This window comes from Octopus bimaculoides, chromosome 6 (assembly GCF_046866305.1).
Source record: "Octopus bimaculoides isolate indiv1 chromosome 6, ASM4686630v1, whole genome shotgun sequence".
NCBI lineage: Eukaryota > Metazoa > Mollusca > Cephalopoda > Octopoda > Octopodidae > Octopus > Octopus bimaculoides.
Window position 1 is genome coordinate 73871684 of NC_142933.1, and position 23594 is coordinate 73895277.

Consider the following 23594-nt stretch of genomic DNA (forward strand, 5'->3'; position numbering starts at 1 on the left):
TGAAAGAGCTCTATATAAGACATGTTCACTGCCTTGTAGTGCTATTTACTGTATGCTATATATATTTGTAAGTCCTGGGGTTTTGGTTTAGTATTTGTCATATTTTTATACCATACCTAAAGTACTTGTTGCCATAGGGATTGTTTTTTAAGATAGACACTCAGGTCATTTCTATTTCCTTATCTTTGTATTTCAATAGGCTTCTTTCAGATAGGAATGATACGTCGATTTGGAGATTTTTTTTTTTCTTGGTATCCTCGACAACATCTGGTCAAATATCCTTGATATCTTTATCTGAGTATATTTACATCTCCCAAAGTATAATTGCTTTGTTATTATCTGACACCTTTTCTGAGTTATGCTTATATTATCTTTTCGCTGTTAGCATTCCATAGTGTTGACACATGTATGTGAATCTCTGTCATGTCTGTGGATATATTCCTTCTTGGACAAGATTGCATGGGCAGAGATAATTATGATTTATTCTTTCTTTCTCCATCACTATATATTTTGCAGTTACTAATTGTACTGTGTTTCATTCTGTGTGGTTTTTTTTTTTTGGGGGGGGGGATGGAGTAGTGAGGTGATAGTGTTGGGTGGTGAAAGTGATGGGTGGATTTGATTTTGTGCTGCAATTAAGAATTTTCACTCTCTTCTTTGAGTCTCATGTTTTTCAGTCAGTGCTGAGATTTTATTATTATTATTATTGTTGTTGTTGTTGTTGTTGTGCCTTTGCATTAATTTATTCAAGCTGCGCCCTAGTTTCAACCAGAGACATTAAGGAACCTATTACTACTACTACTACTACTACTACTACAATTATTATTTGCTGAAATTCCGCTGGTGTTGACTTTACTTTTCATCCTTTCTGGGTCAATAAAATAAGTTCCAGCCAAGTGCTGGGGTTGATGTAATTGACTATATTACTCCCCCAAAAATTTCAGACTATGGTGCATAGTCTAAAGGATGATTATTTTTATTACTCAATTGCAGTGATTTTCTTTGATTTTTATTTATTTTAATAATCAAAATTTTATCAACTTTAATTTTAAGAAAATATAAACCTCTCTACTTTTCATTTCAAGTGTTATCAACTTCATATTTTTCTTTTTTATGAGTTCTATAGTATGGACATAATTTATGGAGGAATCAAGATTACAATGTGGTTTGAATTTTCATTTGGAACCATTTCACTGTCTTTGCTAGTAACCTTGAAAAAGCATTAATACCAAAACTTCCCATGTCCAATTTTTTACATAACTTAGGCTTGTCTTTACCGTTTTCACTATTATAAAGCTTTTTAACTATATACAGAATTTTATCTCGTGGCTATTTTTCTGTCCCCATTTTCCATCTGGTAATAATAAGCAAAACCCTTGTCAATTGTTTAAGCAGAATCCTTGTTGCATACAAATATTGAGATTTTAAGCAATATTTTTTGGATAATATTTCTTGAATCTAAACCTCAAGTAGTCAACAAAACTAAAATTTTTACTTTCATTATTATAGTATCAGAAATCTTTTCTTTCTATGCTTATTTTCAACCTTGAAATACATGTAAATTGAGTGTGAGCACAGTCTTTACATGAATTGGAAGTCATAACTTCTTTCTTAAGCAAGCAGATTAATACATCCTACTTCTAGAAGTGTATTTTACAATGAATATGAGCAATCTTACCAATGAGGATGTATCCAATTGTATTTGTGCAATTAAAATTATTGCAAAAAAATTATTAAGATATATAAGAAGATCCTAACACCAACAGTTAAAGATTTTCATATGAGATTTTTATGATTTTTTATTCAGTAGAGGGTTCTGGAAGTGGCTCAATCTGTGATGAAACTTCGTGTAAATTCGGTGGTACTTGTGAATTGTCTGAAGGTAGTAATTACCACTGTACATGCAAGAATATCTGTGACGCAATCAGGTAAGACTCGTTTCACAATTTCTCCCAAAATCTTCTTTCAAATATAGGCACATTCCTTTTAACAACAAAACTCAGGATCTTTAAATAAGGACAGTTACATATGAAAGGGTTTTAACCCTTTTTGATATCAGCCCACCTGGTTTTATAATACAGTCTTCCTGAAAAGATTTGCAGATAAATCATTCCACACTTTCTGACTATAGTTTCTTCTTAAGTGTCTGTTCTTACAACCATTAATTGATAAGAAAAATGCTGTGTATTGGAAAACAAAAAGCTTATGTTAGCAGGAGGTCCATAAATATTTCAGGTGGAATTTGTCTAGTCAGATGTTAATACATTAGTCTCAATAGAAAAGATGCTGCATGATGAAGATAAGTGTTTACATATTGCATTATACACCCATCTAACATATAAAAATATAAAAATACAAGTATTAAAATACAATGAAAAGGAAAAAGAGGTGGATAATAAAGATGAAAGCAACAATATTGATGAATTTACAATAAGAACATAGTTTTTTTAAAGAAAATTGAGATGAGGAAGGAACTGCAAAGTTCCCTTTTGTAATTTACCTTTTCTCATTTACTTGTTTCAGTTTTCATAGTGTGACTATGACAGAGGCATTGCCTTGAAAGATTTAACTGAACAAATCAACCCTAATAAGTTTTTTTTTTTTTTTTCGAGTTTGATATTAATTCTATCACTTTTGATGAACTACTCAAACTGTTTAAACAACCTACACTGGTTATTAAGCAGTAAAGGGGGACAAACTGAAAAATGATCACACACACACATGCATACTTACACTCATGCTCACATATACGCATTATATATGATAGGCTTCCATCAATCAAATTCCCTCACAAGACATTGGTTGAGTCAAGGATATACTAGAAGTGACTTTCCAAGGCATTACATGGTGGGACTGAACCCAAAATCACATGGCTGAAAAGTAATGTTCTTTACATATGGTTGAAAAGTAAGGCCTATGGACAAATTTACCAAAAATTTGATGTTTATTACAAAGAGGAAATTTCTAATTGTCTTAAGATTTTTTAGAGGAATGTATGAGTGACTAATCAGCTAATTGACATATTGATCTCACATGAAAATATTTGGCTTATGCCTATCAAACCACCCAGTTTAACACAACTACTTCGTCCATAGATTCTTATAGCAGAGTTCATTCTTTTGCAAGATTTCAGACCAAATACAAACACTCCAGTTTCCTCAACTCTTATATTTTTCTTGTTGTCATTAATTTGGGCAGGGTATTAGCTGTACCAGTCTCACCAGTCTGACTGAGCATGCAAAGCTCATTGGTGCTAGCCTTTGCTAGTGTCTAATTAACAAAAAGAAATAAAAACCAATACAATTTGCAGGCTCGTGTTATTAGAACACATGGCTATGAAATTAAACTTTGCCAGAGCTACTGTATTTTGTCTCCGGAAATAACACATTTAATCTATCTTGCCAGCAACTGACACACCTGTACCTCCTAACTTAGCATTTAAGAGTAGAAAATATGTCTATCAATAGAATTATTTGTTCAGATTTGCAAATTGTATTTCATCAATGTTAAAAGCAACAACAAAAAATTAGATTTAAAACAGAAGGAATGACCTTTAAATTATAAATAGTGTTAAATATCATCCAAAAATATTCTCTTTTCTAATTTTCAACATTATGTTATTTGCAACTGATCTAATTACTCCAGATACAAAATGCAGAATCATAACACCATTACAAGCAAATTACATAGAAAACAATTTATGTTTTTACAGGTTTAGATATTTGTTGGAGTTCATATGAAGTGGAAACTTGCAAGAAGTTGATTGTGTTGTGAATATATATATATATATATATATATATATATATATATATATTGTAGATTGGAAATACATTAGTTGTTATAATTCAAAAAATTGCTATTATACCTAATAGGCTGCAGATAAAGACTAAACATGTTTTATAAGGGAGTATTATCTAAATGTCTTTGACCTAAGAAGATACAACTCCAAATAAGAATTGCTATAGATTAGAGGAGGTCTTTTTATTCTTCTCACATGTTGTAACTTTTTTAATGCATGAAAACGGCTTGAAATGGTATGAAAAATGCATCCTGTACACTTTGTAATGTGATTACTGATAGGAAAATATTTAGCTGTAGAAATCATGATCAAAAGATGAAGCATGAACATGAGAGGTGAACTACTCATTGCAGGCTACTCATCTAGGCAGAAGGTATTTCTGAATAACAGAGCTAAAATGACTCCAGTATGGAACAATCTCTTCAGTGCTGGTGACATGAAAAAAGCATCTAGTTCATACTGTAAGACATTCAACCATAAAGTTGGCTGGGGTATTTTTTGTTGTTGTTGGGTGTGTCAGGTGGTACAGATCATGATCATTGATGAGACCCATCCAACCCATAGAAAAATGGATGTAAGATTATGTTGACAATAGTAACAATGATGAAAACGATAATACAACACAGATGGGGATGATAATGATATTTGGAAACCAGTATATTTGTAAAATATTTTATAAGTGAATGACTAAAGTTATATTTACCCCTTTAGCATTCAGATTATTCTGTTAAATGCTTATTTATTCGCATTGTTGTGAAATAATTATGCATTATCTTATAGTTTTAAGATTTTGATGATATGATTGTATATTTTTACAATGACATTGTAGGGTAGGTGTGAGAGGATAGAGCTGACCAGTTCAAATATAAAACAGGCGGAATATTTTGGCTTGATATGACTGGTTTAAATGTTAAAGGATTAATTCAACTGAAGCAGAGTGATAGCAGAATAGAAAGAGATGGAACAATACACAAAACTTGTGAAGTGAAATGAGAGACTGCATTAAAATGAAGCTGACTGAACATGTTAACTAATATAACCAACTGATTTCTAGAATAACAAATTCGTGAACACGATGATACAGAGTAGCAGACAGTTATATTTACCATTTATTATTTATAGTATTATTTCTACAGTAAATATCTCCTGTCCACAAAAAAATTTTAATAAAGGTTTAAAGCAAAAACAAAGAGCACATAGTTTGTCTATATTATCATAACACTTATAAATCAGCTTGACACACTATCCATTAGCTCTTTTAAAAATCAATAAATTAATTATCTAAGACCTGTTTTGATAAATGCTTCTTCTTAGAATTCCATTGCCTAACATTAAACTAGTTACAGATGAAATCATGCCATTCAGCAACAATGTCATAAATTGTTTTTTATACAGCATAAGTCAAGGAATATTTATCTTATTTGATAAATTTCTTTTTCATTGACAATAAAATTCCATTTTTCTGTCACTTTAGATCAATTGTTTGTGGTTCTGATGGGAAAACCTATGGTAATGACTGTATGATGAAATTAGAGTCCTGCTACCAACAACAGGAAATTACTGCTGTAGCTTCTGAAAACTGTGAAGGTTAGTGTTCTGTTCAATTTTAAATTCTGATAGTAATAATATTTGAATTATACATAGATCTCTAATTTTACGGACTTGATGAGTCTATGCACCCTTTTCTCTTTCAGGTTCTTTTACCATTCACTTCTCTGTCTCGAGTTTAATCTTGTGTACTATGCATGTACTTTTGGCTATCATTGCTGTTCTCCTTTACTTGGTTTATTGTTGTTTTCTGATCCTTCCTTTAATCTTTTCTAATGAGTTATAGTGCACTTGAGCACTGTATGCAATGATCTTATTATCATCACTGTTGTTGTTGTTGGCACTCCATCGCTTACGACGTCGAGGGTTCCAGTTGATCCGATCAACGGAACAGCCTGCTTGTGAAATTAACGTGCAAGTAGCTGAGCACTCCACAGACACATGTACCCTTAACATAGTTCTCGGGGATATTCAGCATGACACAGTGTGACAAGGCTGACCCTTTGAATTACAGGCACAACAGAAACAGGAAGTAAGAGAAAGTTGTGGTGGAAGAGTACAGCAAGGTTCGCCACCATCCCCTGCCAGAGCCTCGTGGAGCTTTAGGTGTTTTCACTCAATAAACACTCACAACACCCGGGCTGGGAATCGAAACTGCGATCCTATGACCGCGAGTCCGCTGCCCTAACCACTGGGCCATTGCGCCTCCACTATCATCACCATCATTATCATCATTATTAATATTAAGGCAGAAAGTTAGAAAAATCATTATTGCATCAGGCATAATGTTTAGGTGCATTTTGTCCATCTTCACATTCTGAGTTCAAAATTTGAAATTATTATCATTATTACTATTACAGCTACAAAATCACAGAATTAATATTGGGAATCTATACAACCATAAAACACCTGAAATAAGTTGCAAGGATTTTAACGATATTAGGCAGCCTGTATTTTCATTAGTAATAACTCTGAGATAAGATGAGGAATTCAGTTAATTTTATTTTAATTATTCAGTTTCATTATTTTGTTCATCAGTTCAAGTAATAGTAAGCAGTAATTAGAATTATAATCGTTACCTATGCCAATTCATCATTTGTTGCCTTTAGGATTGATAAAATAAGACCAACCATGCTGCTGAGAGTATGGTTGGTCTTATTTTAAAGAATTCATTATAGATATACTCATCATCATCATCATCATTCTTTCATATCTGCCTTCTCATGCTGGTATAAATTGGACAGTTTGTTACAGTCCAAGTTTCAGAGTAACTGCCTTCCTTGGCAGATTAGGGACCATGTCTTGCTCACTCATACATTCTGTTTTTTAGCATAGTTTCTATGTCTGGGATACCCTTCCTATACTCAAACACTTAACAAAGTGTGTTAAGTACATTTTATCATGGCACCATTATTAAAGTGGTTGCCTTATTTTCATAAGCACAAATGAGCCCTCTCTTCCTTACAATGTCTTCATTTGTTTGTTCATCAATATCAGAAAAATTGTCTTAAATATAAGGTGAAAAAGATGCTCTAATTTTGCATTCTTTTCACCTGTAGGGATGTTGTTTTTTTTTATGTAAATATGTGTATGTTTCTTAACTATTTGTAATAGAAATAACAGTTGAGTTAAAACAGTTCTTTTGTGTGTCTTCATAATTTTTTAGGTGTTAATTGATCAGAACTTTAGAAAAACTATATTTTTTCTAGATTACACTAATAATGGAATTTAATTAACTTTTGAAATGAGTAATGACTACTATAATGAATAAATTTTAGTATATACTAAAATATTGATCAAATATAAGAACAATAAACACAGGATATGAATTCAGTGATTAATTTGATGGTATGCTCTTTCATAATTGAAGAGAGTACCTCTTAAAATTGCATTTAAATCAGTGTCTGAGATTAATACAATATCTATCTAAACTGATATATTTTGTTCCGACCTTTCATTTACCATGATACGTTTTCATATCAAGAACTCTTATTATCTCCAAAACTTTGCAGGTCAGGTTTAGATCTTCCTGTTTAAATAAATTAATCTGTATACTATAACAGTTAATCCAGGCATAATTAGTTTTAAACCAGTGATAAATATGCCTTGGATAACTCACATTGGTCACGGTATCATCTCTGCATAAAGGAGAGATGGTACTATAGCCAGACATAATGTAATGATCATTGTAGATGCTTGCAATACATTCTGAACTCCTATAGTTGTTAGATATTTTTCAGTTTCTGAAACAGCTTCTTTATTTTTTATTTACTCTGATCTCTCCACTGATATACAATTTCATTGACATTTTATTTCTTTTATCAGATCTGGAAGAAGAACCTTGTGATGGGAACATGCCGCTTGTCAACCCCCTGACGGGCCAGGAATACTATTGTTATGATGATAAAAACATTTGTCCTGCAGGAAGTTATTGCCATAAGCGGGCAACATTTGCTAAGTGTTGCCGTGAAGGTAAATACATGTTATGAAATGGGAAAACCATATCCATAATTTTACATATAAAGCATCCCACTCTCTATAAAACTTGTATGTGTTTTTTCATCTATATATATATATGTATATATATATATATATATATATATATATATATATATACACATACATATACACACACACACACACACACACACACACACACACACACACATGTTAGCATGTGAATCTCTATGACTATATGCATTGCACACTCTCTTTTAATATATTCCTGTTCTCCATGTTGATGTTCTTTATTCTCTTGAAATCATATTCTTTTAATACCCTTTACTCAGTGGGATCATATAGGTTTGCACAATTGTGGTAATACAAATTTAATCCAATATCATCAGAAGATAAAATACTGTTCTGTTAACTATGAATATAATGGGCTTATAAAAAAAAAATTACCTTCCTCTGAACTCATTTTCAATTTCTAATAACTTTGCATCACTAAAAGGATCCATTATACTGCTAGATCATGGCAAGAACACAAGCTTAACTGTTACTCACCCTCATTCTTGATAGAAGTCTTATATTCTAGATTTGTTTGAATGAAATGAATAATGATTATTTAGCATTACAAAATTATAATTGGTGTAAACAATATTGTAAGAATGTTATTCAGGATTTCATGTAACGCAATCATTCAGGAATTATTCTAAGATTTGATATCTGGAAAGCATAGTCTCCTAGGTTAGATGCAGGGTTTCTAAGAGGATAGTAAGTAGCAGTGCTCATACATATTTTCAAATTAAAAGTGTGTATGATTAATGAATTCCAGAAAGATCTAAACACATAACTACTTTGAAATTTGAGTTTTTATATTGCAAATTGTTTAGTTGTGAGCTGATTATTTGTGTGAGGTGGGAAAATGTCAGTGAACAGTACTTCCAGTGAAGGTGGAATGTTGTATGTTGTTTGATCCACAATGTGTCAGACTTACACTGAATGATAGCAGAGTAATGATATGCAAACTAGAGGAGAAAGTACAGAATGTTTCATTATGGACAAGGAAGAGGCATGTGAGAGAAAAACAAATGATTAGCAAGTAACAAAGCAAAATAATTGTTGCTTGGTTGAAATGGTTACAGTCATATCCAGTTTGATATCATCGATGCATGGACAACAGGAGAGAAAAACATGTGCTGTTTAGGAACTAAAAGAAACCTGACAGTCCCTGATATCAATAGAGGAAGAGATGACAAAATCATTGTATCTCTTGTTGACAGTGGACTGAGAAAATTTCCTAATGTGGCAGTTTTATGTAAAATAATAATATAGACACTGTGTGAGTGTGTGTGTTTGAGTATGCATTTGTGGTTGTGTATGTATGTAATTATTTTGCATGTCTTTTTTTGTGAGTGAGATAACTTTCAGAATTTTATAATTTGAATATTTTTATATTAATGACTAAAAGTTTTTTTCCTGTGCTTAGATGCAATTTCTACTCCCATCATACATCTACATATAAAAATGCACCTGTGTGTGTGTATAAACATATTTACACAATAGTAATTGATATAATGATGGTAATAAGGACAAGATGAAAATTTTCAATTAAAATTCAAAGTATGTCATGAGCACCTGATTTTACTACAATTATTATGTGTGATTTGTATAGACTACTTATTAGGAAATTGTTATAATCATTATTCATATCAGTTGGTAGAAATTCTGTATAGATGGTAAACATTCCTTATAGTCTCATAATTATTTACATACATATCTACATTTGCCAATTTATTATTCTACAGGCTTTAAGATTTTGATTATTAGTTTCCTTTCTATTGAACAAAATCTTTTTCTCTGAAGCATTTTCAAAATCCTTTCATGATTTATTTATTCTCAAAGTATATGAAGCACAGTTTGACAAGATTTCTTTCATATTTTTACATGCAAATTTGCACTTTGAGATGTCTCTTATATCCAGTTACCTTTCCTGTATTTTGTTATTTCCATTTTTAGAATTATATTATTGGTGAGATTGTGAAATCTCAAACCTTGAAAGCATTTTAGAGAGAACATTCTCTGTAACTGAATTCAAATATTTAATTTCTTTATTAACATTCCATTTCTAAAATGATTATTAGATAGATTCTATTTTTGCAACTCAATTTAATTAAAAGGGCTTCTTATTTATTTAGTAAATAGTTGAGCATGTTTAGATTTCTATAATTTTGCATGTAGGCAGGCAAAAAAGAATGATTTATACATTTATATATATCCTTATAGAAAGCAAAGTTTATATATATATATATATATATATATATATATATATATATATATATATATATATATATATATATATATATACATCAAATTTTTTAAATATATATTTTTAACAATTTTGGTCATTTTTATAATAACGGGTTGGGGTTATTTTGAACATTCCTTTGAATATTACTCCCTCTGTTGCTTGACCAGCATGCTTTTTCATTTTATTTCCCTCAAAATCTCCAGCATTTTCAATATTTCATAAAATGTATCCACTTTCTTTGCTTATATTTTGTTTATCTACTTTCACAATGTAGTTTTCTGTTCTACATTTTTGCAGTTAACATTCCATTGTTATTTTTTGTTCTTCATTTTGCATTTAAGTCCTTATTTTCTCTTTTGTTGTTGCTTGTATCATATGAAAGATTATTTGATTTATCTAATGTAAATTGATAATTTTGATGATGAAAACTACCCTAAAAAAAAAAAGGTATTTTTCATACCCAAAGGTGATTAAATACAAACAATCAAAAATGATATTCGGTTAGTCTTGTTATAACCTTTGAGGATTATGCCATGCTGGGTCATTGCCTTTAAAGGTTATAGTGAATTATATTAACCCCAGTAAGTTGTCTCATACTTATTTTATTGATTTCATTTAAAACAAAGACAAAGCTGACTTTAGTTTAAGGGAAGATAACTTGGTTGGACCTAAATACCTCAAAATATTTTTGCTGACAATATCAATTTCATTACACTCAATATATATATATATATATAAATATACATACTGAGGGTAATAAAATTGATACTGTCAGCAAAAATATCTTGAGATATTTTGGTCCAACCTAAATGTTGTTGTTGTTGGCATTCCATCGCTTATGACATTGAGGGTTCCAGTTGATCTGATCAACGGAACAACCCGCTCATGAAATTAATGTGCAAGTGGCTGAGCACTCCACAGACACATGCACCCTAAACGTAGCTCTCGAGGATATTCAGCGTGATACAGTGTGACAAGGCTGACCCTTTTGAATTACAGGCACAACAGAAACAGGAAGTAAGAGTGAGCGAAAGTTGTGGGGAAAGAGTACAGCAGGGTTCGCCACCACCCCCTGCCGGAGCCTCGTGGAGCTTTAGGTGTTTTTGCTCAATAAACACTCACAACGCCCGGTCTGGGAATCAAAACCGCGATTCTATGACCACGAGTCCACTGCCCTAACCACTGGGCCATTGTGCCTCCACCCAACCTAAATATATATATCCATAATGAATAAAATATTCATAACGATATTATTATTGCTAATATTAGCTATGGTATATATCAGTCATCAATAAAATCTGCAATGATAATATAGAGGTATTGAATAGTGTTAAATAGCTATAAAATTTTAAAATTAGCATTAAGCATCAGGGCGTTCATATGCCATGCCCATTAATCTGGGGTTTTAACTCTTATTTCTAACAGGTATGGCATATGAACGCCCTGATGCTTAATGCTAATTTTATATATACATACATATGCGCATGTCCACACGCATACATACATACATTATATACATATATATATATATATATATATATGGCATTAGGAAGGGCATCCAGCTGTAGAAACCATGCCAAATCAAACTGGAAATTGGTGCAGCTCTCCAGCTTACCAGTTCCAGTCAAACCATCTTACTCATGCCAGCATAGAAAGCAGATGCTAAATGATGATGATGATGATAATGATATATATTTGCAGTTACACTCAGACACATGCATACACACACACACATTCATCCATATGTGTGTGTAATGGGCTTCTACGCAGTTTCCATTTATCAAATTTTACTCACACTGTTGGTCAACTTTAGCATAGCCTAGAAAACATTTGCTGAAGCACATAGTGAGTTCTAAGTCAGAACCACTGGATTGTGAAATGCATTTCTTAACCATACAGCCTTGTCTGCATCTATGTCCATATCTCTAAAATTAGTTGTTAATACACAATGATCAGTTTGACTTCCAATCATTATCACCTCTCTCTTTATTGATGTGTACATAGTACATAGTATTGGACAAGATTTGAACTAGGAACTATTATTTCTAAATTATGACAATAATGTTCTTACCCACTAAGCTACTGTCACATAAGGCTTAGTGCATAATATTGAAAATGATCATCTGTAAAGATAAAATCAATTAACAGTCTGAAAAATTATCATTTTATTATCCAAAAATTATAGTTAAAAATGTTTTCTATTTGTGACCTATTTTAATAATTGAAGTTGTATATCTGTCAAAAAAGCTGAAGTTTATCAGTTTTTAAATACTATTTTATGGCTTCTTCTGCTATTTCAGTATGTGTCACTTGATATTTAGAGCTGTGTATCATCTGATAAATTGATATCATGTTATCAGCTTACAGTTTCAAAAGCATGCTTCATATCAGAATATTGACGATTATGATTTACTAGAAACTTTTAGTCAGTTATATACCAGATCTGACTGGAAAATTATATATAACTCAATTTGTGAGATAAGTTATTTAATTTATAACTTCCAGTCTTTGGATGGTAGTGCCCTGATATGGTCTAAGCCCTCAGTGAATGAAAACTGAAATAGTAACAGAATATAAATAATTATTTTCAATAAATCTTTCAGTGGCAATGGTGTAAATCATCAGCTTCTGAATATATATATACATAAAGAGAGAGAGAGTGGTAGATCCATAAAATATAAAGTTTATATTACTATAATACAGCAGAATTAGGGGATGATGGATTGGTGGAATTGTTTGAGCAGTAGATAAAATGCTTTGTGATATTTGAGTTCAAATCCTGCCAAGGTCACTTTTGCCTTCAATCTTTTCAGAGTCAATAAAATAATTTCCAGTCTAGCAGCAATGAAGTCAGTGGTATCAACTAATCTCCGCCCAACAAAATTGTCAGCCTTTTGCCTAAATTAGAAACAATTATTTTATGAAGAGGCTGATATATATCGTAAATTTTATTTAGGTTTTCATAACTAATGCAAGATTTACAAAATACTTCAAAATCTTTCATAGAAATACGAGTTTCAACAAAGTAATATTGAATGTACAATGCATGTTGCATGTTATGTGTATTATGTTGTTTCACTCTCTCTCAGAAATTGTGTTTACTGGCTGTAAATATCATACTTTTGGTTGCTGTGAAGACAATGTAACTCTTGCAAAGGCACCTAATTTTGCAGGCTGCCCAAGTAAGTCATTCTCCATGAATCACTGCTATGTTGCTATATTTCTTTTGTTTCTCTATTTATGCTTTTGTTTACTCATAGCTTCACATCTCTCTCTCTCTGTCTCTCTGTCTCTCTCTCTCTCTTTGTCTCTCTCTCTCTCTGTCTGTCTGTCTCTCTCTCTCTCTCTCTCTCTCTATCTCTCTCTCTCTCTCTCTCTCTCTCTCTCTCATGAGCACACTTTTTATATAATTATACACTTGCTCATTCTCTTTAACCCATTGGTATATTGAAACACATTCTCTAATAAATATATTTATATACTCAGAATAATTGCTTAATTGCAGTTAGGTATTTACTAACCTGTTTGTAATTCCCTTTTAAAACATAAATACAATGTTTTGATCAGATTCATTTATAAAACTTTCCTTATAATTCTGTAGAATTCTGGTGAAAATCATTTAATTTTATTCTATTACTTTCAGCTGTCATTCAGTTATTTTAGCTACGAATCTCTTCCCCTCATTTCACAAATTTATCTGCAACTTCTTTCTATCACCAAAGTCCTCTTACAAGGACATTTATCTCACCTCACTTCTCTTTAAAGTTTATGACAAAAACTCTACTTCACTCAATTAATTTGACTCTGTCTTCCTGCACAGTGTTTGGTCAATTTACTATCTTGAAATATAAAATTCAGTAAGTTTTATCATTAACCCAAATCCTTAACCAACCAAGTGACTCTACAATCACTGATAATCTTTTTATTAACTTCAAATTTAGCCTTTACATTAGCATCATATTATAGTCCATGCCTTTTAAAATTATTCCAGTTGCTATTCAAGGCAGTTCACCTCACATCATTTTACTGCACAACTCTTTAGTATTCCCAGTCCTTGGCTAGTAATATTATTACAGGCTTGTTTGATATCATAATCTGACCCTTTAGTGAAGTCCACTCTGTTGCAAGCATTTGAGACGAGTCTCCAATCTGAGGATGGTTTCCTCTGTTCATTCTCTAACTTGGTCATTTTAGAATTGCTCTGTACTGAGTAGCCTTTATAAATGAGCAACAAAAACAAAGACAAGTATATTTCACAAAGCTCCACAATACTTAAAGGACATCAACTATTACCATTAACTGGGCTGTAATCTTACTATGTCATAACTCATTCATAATAACTATCCAAACATGAAAGGGTGCATTATACCTCACATAATCTGCAAACTCTCTTACTGTCTAACTTGCAGCTGGGAGCTGGGTTTCCTCATTTCTTTTCAAGAGAAACTTTACCAACTTCAAGGTAAAATGATGAGAGTACGATGTAATTGAAGATTGCATTCCTATGGCACCAGTTTTAAAGCAATGAAATTTCTTCATGGGTGACAGAAATATTTTTATCATAAATTTATTTTCTCATACACTTGTCAATAAATTCTTTGCAACAGATATATTTATGTCATGAAATTAAAACAGTTTTTATCAACTCTTACACTACTATCACTGCTACTACTATCTGTATGCTTTCATCAGAGGAAAAATGAACTTCTGTTTCATGGAGTTCAGCAACTATGTTGAGGCTCTTATGCTAAATCCTACTTGACAATGGAGCTGCTTTCTTCAAATTTACAAGAGCACTATTCAACAAATAATGCACTGTTCACTAGGCTCTTCAATAATAATATCATACTTTTCCATTACTCATCCCTTTCTATTTATTGGATACTTTTAACACTAGTGAGAGCTGAAAGTAAATCAGTTATTGTTGGCCTCCTAGACAAAAATACCCACGAGTCATATTTGATCAGTATTATGCTGCCTCATTAGCAAAGTTCTTTATCCCTCAGTAATGCAGCCCACTTATCTGCAAATAGGTTGTTCCAGATCAAGGGTGTGGTCAATATTGAACCCTAGTTGGGGTTTATGTAACTATCTGAAGGTCAGTAAACAGGTGAAATGATTTTGAGCATTAAGGGGACTGAATTAGTAGCAAACTGTTTTTTTAACATGTATAACATTTGATTTAGAAAGGTCCACAAAAGATGGAAATTCAAATTGCTTTAGCAGATGTTACATTGTTGGAATACCTCTAGTAAACATGAAACATCAACATATTGATTAGAGAGTGAGTGCACACTTTCATGAAGATGTAATAGAGATGCTCAATACGAATGTACATTTCTTGCCCATTTACAGTAGAGCAGTTTCATTTGTCTGACAATTTTGAAATGAATTTTTTTAACATTTAGCTCCCATAATTGCAACTTCAGATAATAATATGTACCAACAGTATTTATAAGAGTATTTAAAATTTGGATTTATACTATCATTTACCAATAAAATAATACTGTTATGTAAAAAAAAAAAGACCTACAATTATGATACCATGATGCCTACAGAATGAAAGAGCATCTTGAAAGAGTTCAATCAGATTTTTTTAAAAATAAATATCTGATTTTTTCAGGCACTGAAGGAAAAGATTATGAAATGGTCAAATTTAACATATTTTAAAACACTCATCTGTGAAGGTTATGAAAGAGATTTGAAGGCATCATGTACCATCTTTCTTAATATAGCAAAGAAAGGAAAATTGCAAGCCATTAACAAGGATACTATTATACCAGCTATTAGAGACATATTTGAAATTCTTATTAAGAAAGGCTATCTGCTTATTTCAAAATGTCCAAGAACAGTGAGTCAACACATTGATGAAGCTCTGACCCCAAAGTTTGGACAATGCAAGTTTTCTAGCAGACTTGATGAGTCAACATTCAGTAATTCAAATATTCTTGTGGCCTATATGCAGTATAACAGCCAAATCTTAAAGTACATTGTTGATGAATTTTTGATTGCTTATTATCTTAAAGCTGGTGCAACAGGAAAGACAGTTTTGTGATGCCTAGAGGATTATTTGAATAAGTTATGTTCCTCTTGAGAATATCAGTACACTGGTTACAGATAGTGCAGCAGTAATGGTTAGTCATGACAAACGATTTGCATTCTTCCTCAAAAAAGAGGTTTCTGATGTGCATACTATCCACTGTGTATTTCAGAAATCATCGCATAGCTAAGAATGTAAGAGGAGAAATACAAACTGCTCTAAATATGTGTATCAGGTCAGGGAATAAAATAAAAGCGCATCCTCTGGAATCACAATTATTTGCAATGTTAGGTGAAAAAATGTTGAGACCTTCAACCAGCTTTTTCTTTTTCACATCAAAGAAAGATGATTGTTAAGAGGTGATTTCTTGCAGGGACCTCTCAGCTTGCATTACACCATTATTGAGTTTCTTATGGATGTAGTTATTCTCTATATGATGAATTTAAAATGTGTAGAGATCGTTTTTTCCTACTTGGCAGATTTTATATTCAAAGTTTAAAAAGTACAGAAATGCTTACAAAAGGAAAATTTCAAATAGTAACCTAGAAATATACATAAATCACCAAGAAAAATTGTTTGATTTGGAAATAAAAATGCAGGCATTAAATCAGTTACAAGATGAGCTCATTGATATGTGTATGGATTTTGAATCTAAATCCTTATTTAAAGACAAAAGTCTAAATGATTATTAGTGCAACAAGAATACTGAAAATAGATATCCTAAGCTAAGTGCAGTAGCTGATCCCTTTAAATTTACATTTTCAAGCTCATTCGTAATTGAAGTGGGTTTTTGCCATGCATATTCACTTTCAATGAAAGGGAGAAACAGAATGAATCTGGAAAAGTGCAGTCATTTAAGGCTCAAGTATTTCACACCAAATATTGATGCAATATCTAGTGTTCACCCAACACATATTTTGCTAAAAACTTTCTGACTATTAATATAGTATGACTGAATTTTTGATGTTCTTTATCAGTCTTATTCAGTATTTTCATAAGATTTCTATAAATGTTTCTTACATAAAAAATGGTAAAGGCACAAAAGAATAACAGAATTATTGTTTTTAAATCAAGAAATTTCATTAATTTCTAATTTTATTTTGGAAATTTATAAGATGGGGGTCAATAAGTTATTAGTGATTCTATGAAGGGGTCAATGATATCATAAGTTTGCTGACCCTTGCTCTAGAAAATGAAGTTCTAAAAATCATATGAACCCAAATACATTTTACCTCATGACACTCCCTTGAATTTATGGTTAAATTGTCTACTTAGATTTTAGCCTCAATTTTAAGGCCACCCACCCCTACCTCCCTGACCCAAAGAACACTTTAGACTAACTGTGTCATAATTGATTCTCAAAGAATTAATAAAGGATCTCTTGCTAATGAGGCAAATTATTAGCATTCAACTAATAGAGCTTTCAGGTAAATTGCAATATCTTTTCTTCATAACTAATCATCATTGTTTTTCTTTTTGTCTTAGGCTCATGTCAATGTAACCCTCTAGGGTCATACGGCACAAGCTGTGATCCCCATACACGACAGTGCGTTTGTAAACCAGGCGTTGGGGGTCTCAGATGTGACCGGTGTAAACCTGGAAACTGGGGACTTCTCTCTATAGTTAAAGGCAGTGCAGGTTGTATACGTAAGTTACTATTTCTTCCTTATTGTTTATTTTATAAATCAGATTATTTGTTATAAATTAATGACAATTTCTGTTAACTTTGGCAAATATAGAATTAAGAAAAACACTATAATTATTCAGGTCACAATATAATTTACTATTTTAAGTTAGGCTTAAACTGATTAGTAATCAAAATGCATTTACTTAGGGAACAACTTCCCAATGGTCCACATTATCTGAGAGCAATAATGATATCCAAAACTACTGCTAAATCAGGAATTGAACTCAATTATAAACAAACAATAGAAATAAAGGGAAACACATCTTCCTAAGTTTCTGAACAATACAGCATGTACAGCACCTTTGATAAGAGAAAGCTAATACAGAATGCTGCTCAGATTTCAGAAGCAACTGAACATTGTTGATGGTGTAAAGTTGTTCACCAACACACTCCAGCTTCTGGCCTACAGATGTGTAGTCTCCTCACTCTGTTTTTCTACTGCAATGAAAGTAGCTTCTACTCTTGAAATGCCTGGTCTCATGCCATCTAACCCCAGACTTTCCCAACTCACACATCTCTCCTTGTGTCATACATAATGTATCTGCTGCTACCTCTGACATCTCTTTCCTGCAGTTGTTAATTCACAATTATTCAAGAGAATCCTTAACCACATCACTCTTACCAATGTTTTGATGTTTTGAGCACAGATCTTTTCCCATGACTAAACTGAAAGAAAAAAAGCTCTCAGTAAGAATCAATAGCAAACATAAACAATGTTGCTGAATAAAGCAAGAAATAATAAACTCTCAGTGACCAGTATTAATGATGCGATTTTACTAATGCTCTGAATCTATTCCAGTTAATCTTGGAAAACAAATATTGAGGCAACAGAAACCTTATTTCATTTGTCAGTGCCAATATAAAGCACCCAGTACACTCTGAATAGTGGTTGGGATTAGGAGGAGCATCCAGTCATAAAAGCCATGCCAAAACAGACATCAGAGTTCAGTATAGTCCTCTGCCCTGTTAGTTACTGTCAAACTGCATTACACATGCCAGTATGGACTATCGACATTAAATGATGAGGATCATATATATTGATGCAGTGAAACTTCAGCTTGGATGTCAATAATGTTTTTACTTTATATTCTGTGATCTCAGAATGGAAGCATTATCAATTCCAAGAAATTTACATGATCAGTGATACCTCACATATATATAAGCCAACCATAAATTATGCATTGTGCTTCAATTCTTAAAATTTATTTGAATTAAATTCAATTAAATTACTAATATTTTTATTATTTATCTTTTTATAGAATGATCAGTTTCTTTGGTAAATTAAAACTGTGTAATAATATTAATATTCTATATTTACATATCAATATTTAAAATATTTTGCACAACTTTTATATTATTTTCTTTCAGCATGCAACTGTAATAGATATGGCTCAGTTAGAGACGACTGTGAACAGAACAGTGGACGTTGTATGTGCAAAAATGGAATCACTGGCATGAAATGCAACGTCTGTCCAAACAGGATGCAACTTGGTCCACAAGGATGCACTGGTAAATGAAATAAACTTTAATGAGAAAATAATTTTCTTACTCATGCTGTCCCCTAACAGACAGTTAATATAAGGGAGATAATCATTTCATCATAGTATTTGGCAGGATTAGAAGTTTGAATTTAAAATTAAGGAATAAGGGAGCAGATGCATAGAATGCTCATATTGTTTTTTATATATATATATATATATATTTTTTTTTTGCTTATTTATCATGAAGTTCATTGGGAATCATGTATAGAGCTATGTCTTTCTTTTTAGAAACCTTTCGCATTTTGAAATTGTATGGGGAAGGAATTGTGATTTTCTCCTATGTATATCTTTTTTCCAGCTTTTCTTCAGTTGTTAAGAGATTTCTTTTACATTTGATTTTAGATAATAATATTTTGACAGACATTTTACTAAAATGGTTATTACGGAAATTAGTACTTGCAAATTTGTTCTTACTGTTATTTGTGTCAAATATTATTTTAACCAACCTGGTAATATAGAATATGCATGGTTATCAAAAATGCAGCAAGGTTCAACCAACTCTTTTCTACTCATAATTGTATTATTATCCACTCTTATTTGTTATTCAAATATGAGATAACATATCTCATAAGGCTTTACTGGTTTAAATCAGCAAATTCAAATTTGCACTTGCTTTTAAGTTTAAATCATGAAAACAAATCAAGGTGTTTTTCCTTGTAATATAAAGTAATTAATTTAGTTGTTTCAGTTCTTACAATGTCAATTACACTGAAGAAAAATAACATAATTATTGTTTAATATCAGATTACTGCAATATTGCTATTTTGTGAGAGAATTACATTTTTGAGGACAGTTTTCAGAGATCACCTATCATAACTTATGTGAACTGGGTTAGCTGAAAAGTAATCATAATCTTTTTTTACTGACCACAAAGAGAAATCACTAATCTAGCTATATTACCTTTATTAAACTCACTAAACTTAGACTATAATGATGAATTATTTCATTAACATCTTTTAGGTAGAGTATTCTGTGTCTGTTTTGTGCATTTAAATATTATATATCATGTTACAGAAATACCACCAAAGTCTTGCCAATATCTGCACTGTAAATACGGTGCAGTATGCAAACGTATCGATAACCAACACCAATGTGTATGTAACATCAACTGTTCTGGTTACCCAGACCTTGTTTGTGGTTCTGATAACCAAACTTATGGTTCTGAATGTCAACTCAAACAATTCTCTTGTCGTCTACAACAGCCTATCAGTATTGAACACAAAGGAATTTGTAGTTGTAAGTACAGATTTTAATTCTAAATCATTCTTTGCAAAATCATTAAGTTTGAGGGGAAATAACCACGACAAAGCTAATCATTGGGAAATGAAATTAGTTCCTGAAAATTAAAGCGAAGAGAATTTAGATATAATTTTATCATTGTTTATCTAATTTAGTCATATAATTTGTATATTACCATTCTCAACGTTATCAAGTTTACCACAATTATCATCAATAACAACACTATTGATATCTTTGATGTTCATGTGTCAACCTTCCTATAGGAATGTATAAATGTAACTGCTTCAGTTATTAATCACGTATACCAACTATGTTCACAGATGAGTTGTATAACAGAAGTCCATACTAGAGTATTGGTAAAAATATTTGCTCATATTCAGAGTATTCTGAATTGGGTGACATAATGGTACAAGCCTTGAATAAAGACATCATCATCTTCCTCATCATTTTCTCATACTGGTATTCTTTTATAATTTTATTCTTTTACTTGCTTATGTCATTTGGCTGCAACCCTGCTGGAGCAATGTCTTGAAGGGTTTTAGTGAAGCAAATCGACCCCAGGACTTATTTTTTAAAGCCTTGTAATTATTCTATCATTCTCTTTTGCCAAATTGCTAAGTTACTGGACATAAACACACAAACACCAGCTGTCAAGCGGTGATGGGGACAAACACAGACATGAAGATACACAGACACACACACACACACACACACACACACACACACACACATACAACTGGCTTCTTTCAGTTTCCGTGTACTAAATCCACTCTCAAGGCTTTGGTCAGCCCGAGACTATAGTAGAAGACACTCGCCCATGGTGTCATGCAGTGGGACTGAACCTGGAACCATGTAGTTGGAAGTTGGGAAACAAGCTTCTTACCACACACCCATGCTTGCACCTATTCATACATCTTTTTTTTTTTTAAATTGCATGGATTAGACAAGTGTGCGATAACACAACCTGGTGCTTTCAGAATTACAACTATTTCTTTGGCAACCCGTAGCTTTCTCAGCATTCATGTTTTTAATTTTTCCTTAACAATCTTTATACTCATCTTCACAGTTAGTCCTTCCTCTGGTAGACTCTGTTGCAGGCATAAACAGTTTGAAAATGGCATAAATTGACCTACTCTGAAGAAGAAGAAGAAAAGTCTAATGCTTCAAGCAGAATATTACAACTGAGAGTGATGTTTTCTATTGGTGCCAAATAGATACATTGGGAATAGTGAAAAGGAGAGAAAGATTATGAAAAATAAGGGGAAGAAAGTGGAACCTTAATTTTTTTTATCTAAACTTCTAATTTAACCACAACTTATTGTAATACTATTAAGTTTGTTTCTATTTTGTATCACTAAAAGCAAATATATTCATATATTTTTTAGATGCACTTTTTATATGTATTTATTTATCTACATTTGAGTGTATGTATAAGTGTGTGTGTGTGTGTGTGTGTGTGTGTACATGTGCATGTGTGTAGATTGGAACTGCATTGCTCTTTCAAACTTGTGCAAAAGACACAACTATATTAGCATTTCATCTGTTTTATTAAGAATTTTTCTTTACTAGTCTTTTATGTTCAGTTTGAAACATTAGTGTTTCTAAATCAATATCTATGAATATTTCAAGCTATCTCAGCCTCAACTTCAAATTACAATGATTAGGAAATAGTATGTTTTCACATACTTTGATTTGAATCACAAAGAAGAACAGGAATATTGGTACTTTCCATGTGTTTCTTTTTTCTTTTCAGTACTAGATTTTAAAAATATTCAACAATTAGGACCAGTAGTTTTCAGAGTTAATTTTTTTTATGATGTATTTGTGTATATACTTTGGCTTATATTTTGGTATTAGGAAGACCTCCATAAATACACTATTTTTTTTGAGAAATTCTATGTAGAATTATTGTACCATCAACTATTGTTTTACCATCTATTTTGTTGCAGTTTCTGTATTGTAGAGTACTGCAATGGTTTCTTGTTGCAAATGCATTGTCAAACAATGTTAAACAATGCAGTTCTGTCATTGAGCACCCCTTTCTCATCCCACACTACACTTCACATCACTTCCCTATTTCTCATTAACCTATGGTTTTATGCAGGGCTGGTTTTAAGCCAATTAGACAGATTTGTTCAAACTGGGCCCTGTACACACACTTGAGTAGAGGACACTATCATGAATTTTTAGTATATTATTGTGACTAATGATGAAACCTCAAGCCCTCAATGTTTTTTGACTGGGATCAGCATACTGCATGAAGTGTCAAACATCAATCTTTGGCTGTTGTAGTGTAGAGGGTTCCAATGACAATTCTCTAATTGGGATCTGCATTTCCTTGCATTGGCCCTAGCTTCATGATATTGAGAAATTTTATCTTCAATATTATGCTCATCTATAATGGAGTAACTTTCCCTAAAAGACTTATTAGCAGTAATGGGAGGAGGAAAATGACAACTTGGGTAAGGAGGAAGAGGGAAAACGTGGTCTTATGCAGAATACTCTTTCTACTTAGTAGTCTCAACAGAATCAAGAATGGTAACCTCTCCTACTCCCACAACAAGATCAAGAAAGACAACCAGGCACATCAACCATGTTAGTAACGAAGTAACAAAAATCATTTTAACTAAGGCTACAGAAAGGCCACCAGAAGTCGTTGGTAAGTAATTTTTTCCTGTCACCTCCCATGGATTTATTTATTCCTCCTCAAATAATGCTTTATTAATTATTTCTAATTTTGGTCCAGTTTCAGGGAAGGAAAGGGTTAATGAATTATATTGACTTCAGTACTCAACTGATGCCTTTTTTTACTTATCCCAAAATGATGAAGGCAAAGTCAACCTTAATGGAATTTGAACTCAGAATGTAATGAGCTTGAAGAAGTAATTAAGCAATTTGTCTGATGCGGTAACAATTCTGCCAGCTCACTACCTTAATAATGTGTTATTAATAACAAGAAGCTTGACAATTATAACAGAAGGGAACTA

At 32.1% G+C, this 23594-nt stretch overlaps 1 protein-coding gene and 1 long non-coding RNA gene across 51 annotated transcripts in view; one reads left to right on the forward strand and one right to left on the reverse strand.

Moving 5' to 3' along the window:
* Positions 1-23594, forward strand: part of LOC106868360 (agrin) — a 762720-nt gene that overhangs the window by 674825 nt on the left and 64301 nt on the right. For 15 of the 50 annotated variants that reach the window (XM_089354050.1, XM_089354042.1, XM_089354048.1 and 12 more), the window contains 8 exons: positions 1808-1928; positions 5274-5386; positions 7673-7819; positions 13190-13282; positions 17626-17787; positions 19196-19336; positions 20383-20604; positions 23123-23266. In XM_089354050.1, coding sequence (XP_089210176.1) covers positions 1808-1928; positions 5274-5386; positions 7673-7819; positions 13190-13282; positions 17626-17787; positions 19196-19336; positions 20383-20604; positions 23123-23266 — 1143 coding nt within the window. The remainder of the gene's footprint in view (positions 1-1807; positions 1929-5273; positions 5387-7672; positions 7820-13189; positions 13283-17625; positions 17788-19195; positions 19337-20382; positions 20605-23122; positions 23267-23594) is intronic. The other 35 variants (XM_089354047.1, XM_089354055.1, XM_089354057.1 and 32 more) reach the window with 7 other exon arrangements.
* Positions 2057-23594, reverse strand: part of LOC149135252 (uncharacterized) — a 45099-nt gene continuing 23561 nt past the window's right edge. Inside the window, exon 3 of the long non-coding RNA XR_016242317.1 lies at positions 2057-2180. This is a non-coding gene — a long non-coding RNA (uncharacterized LOC149135252). The remainder of the gene's footprint in view (positions 2181-23594) is intronic.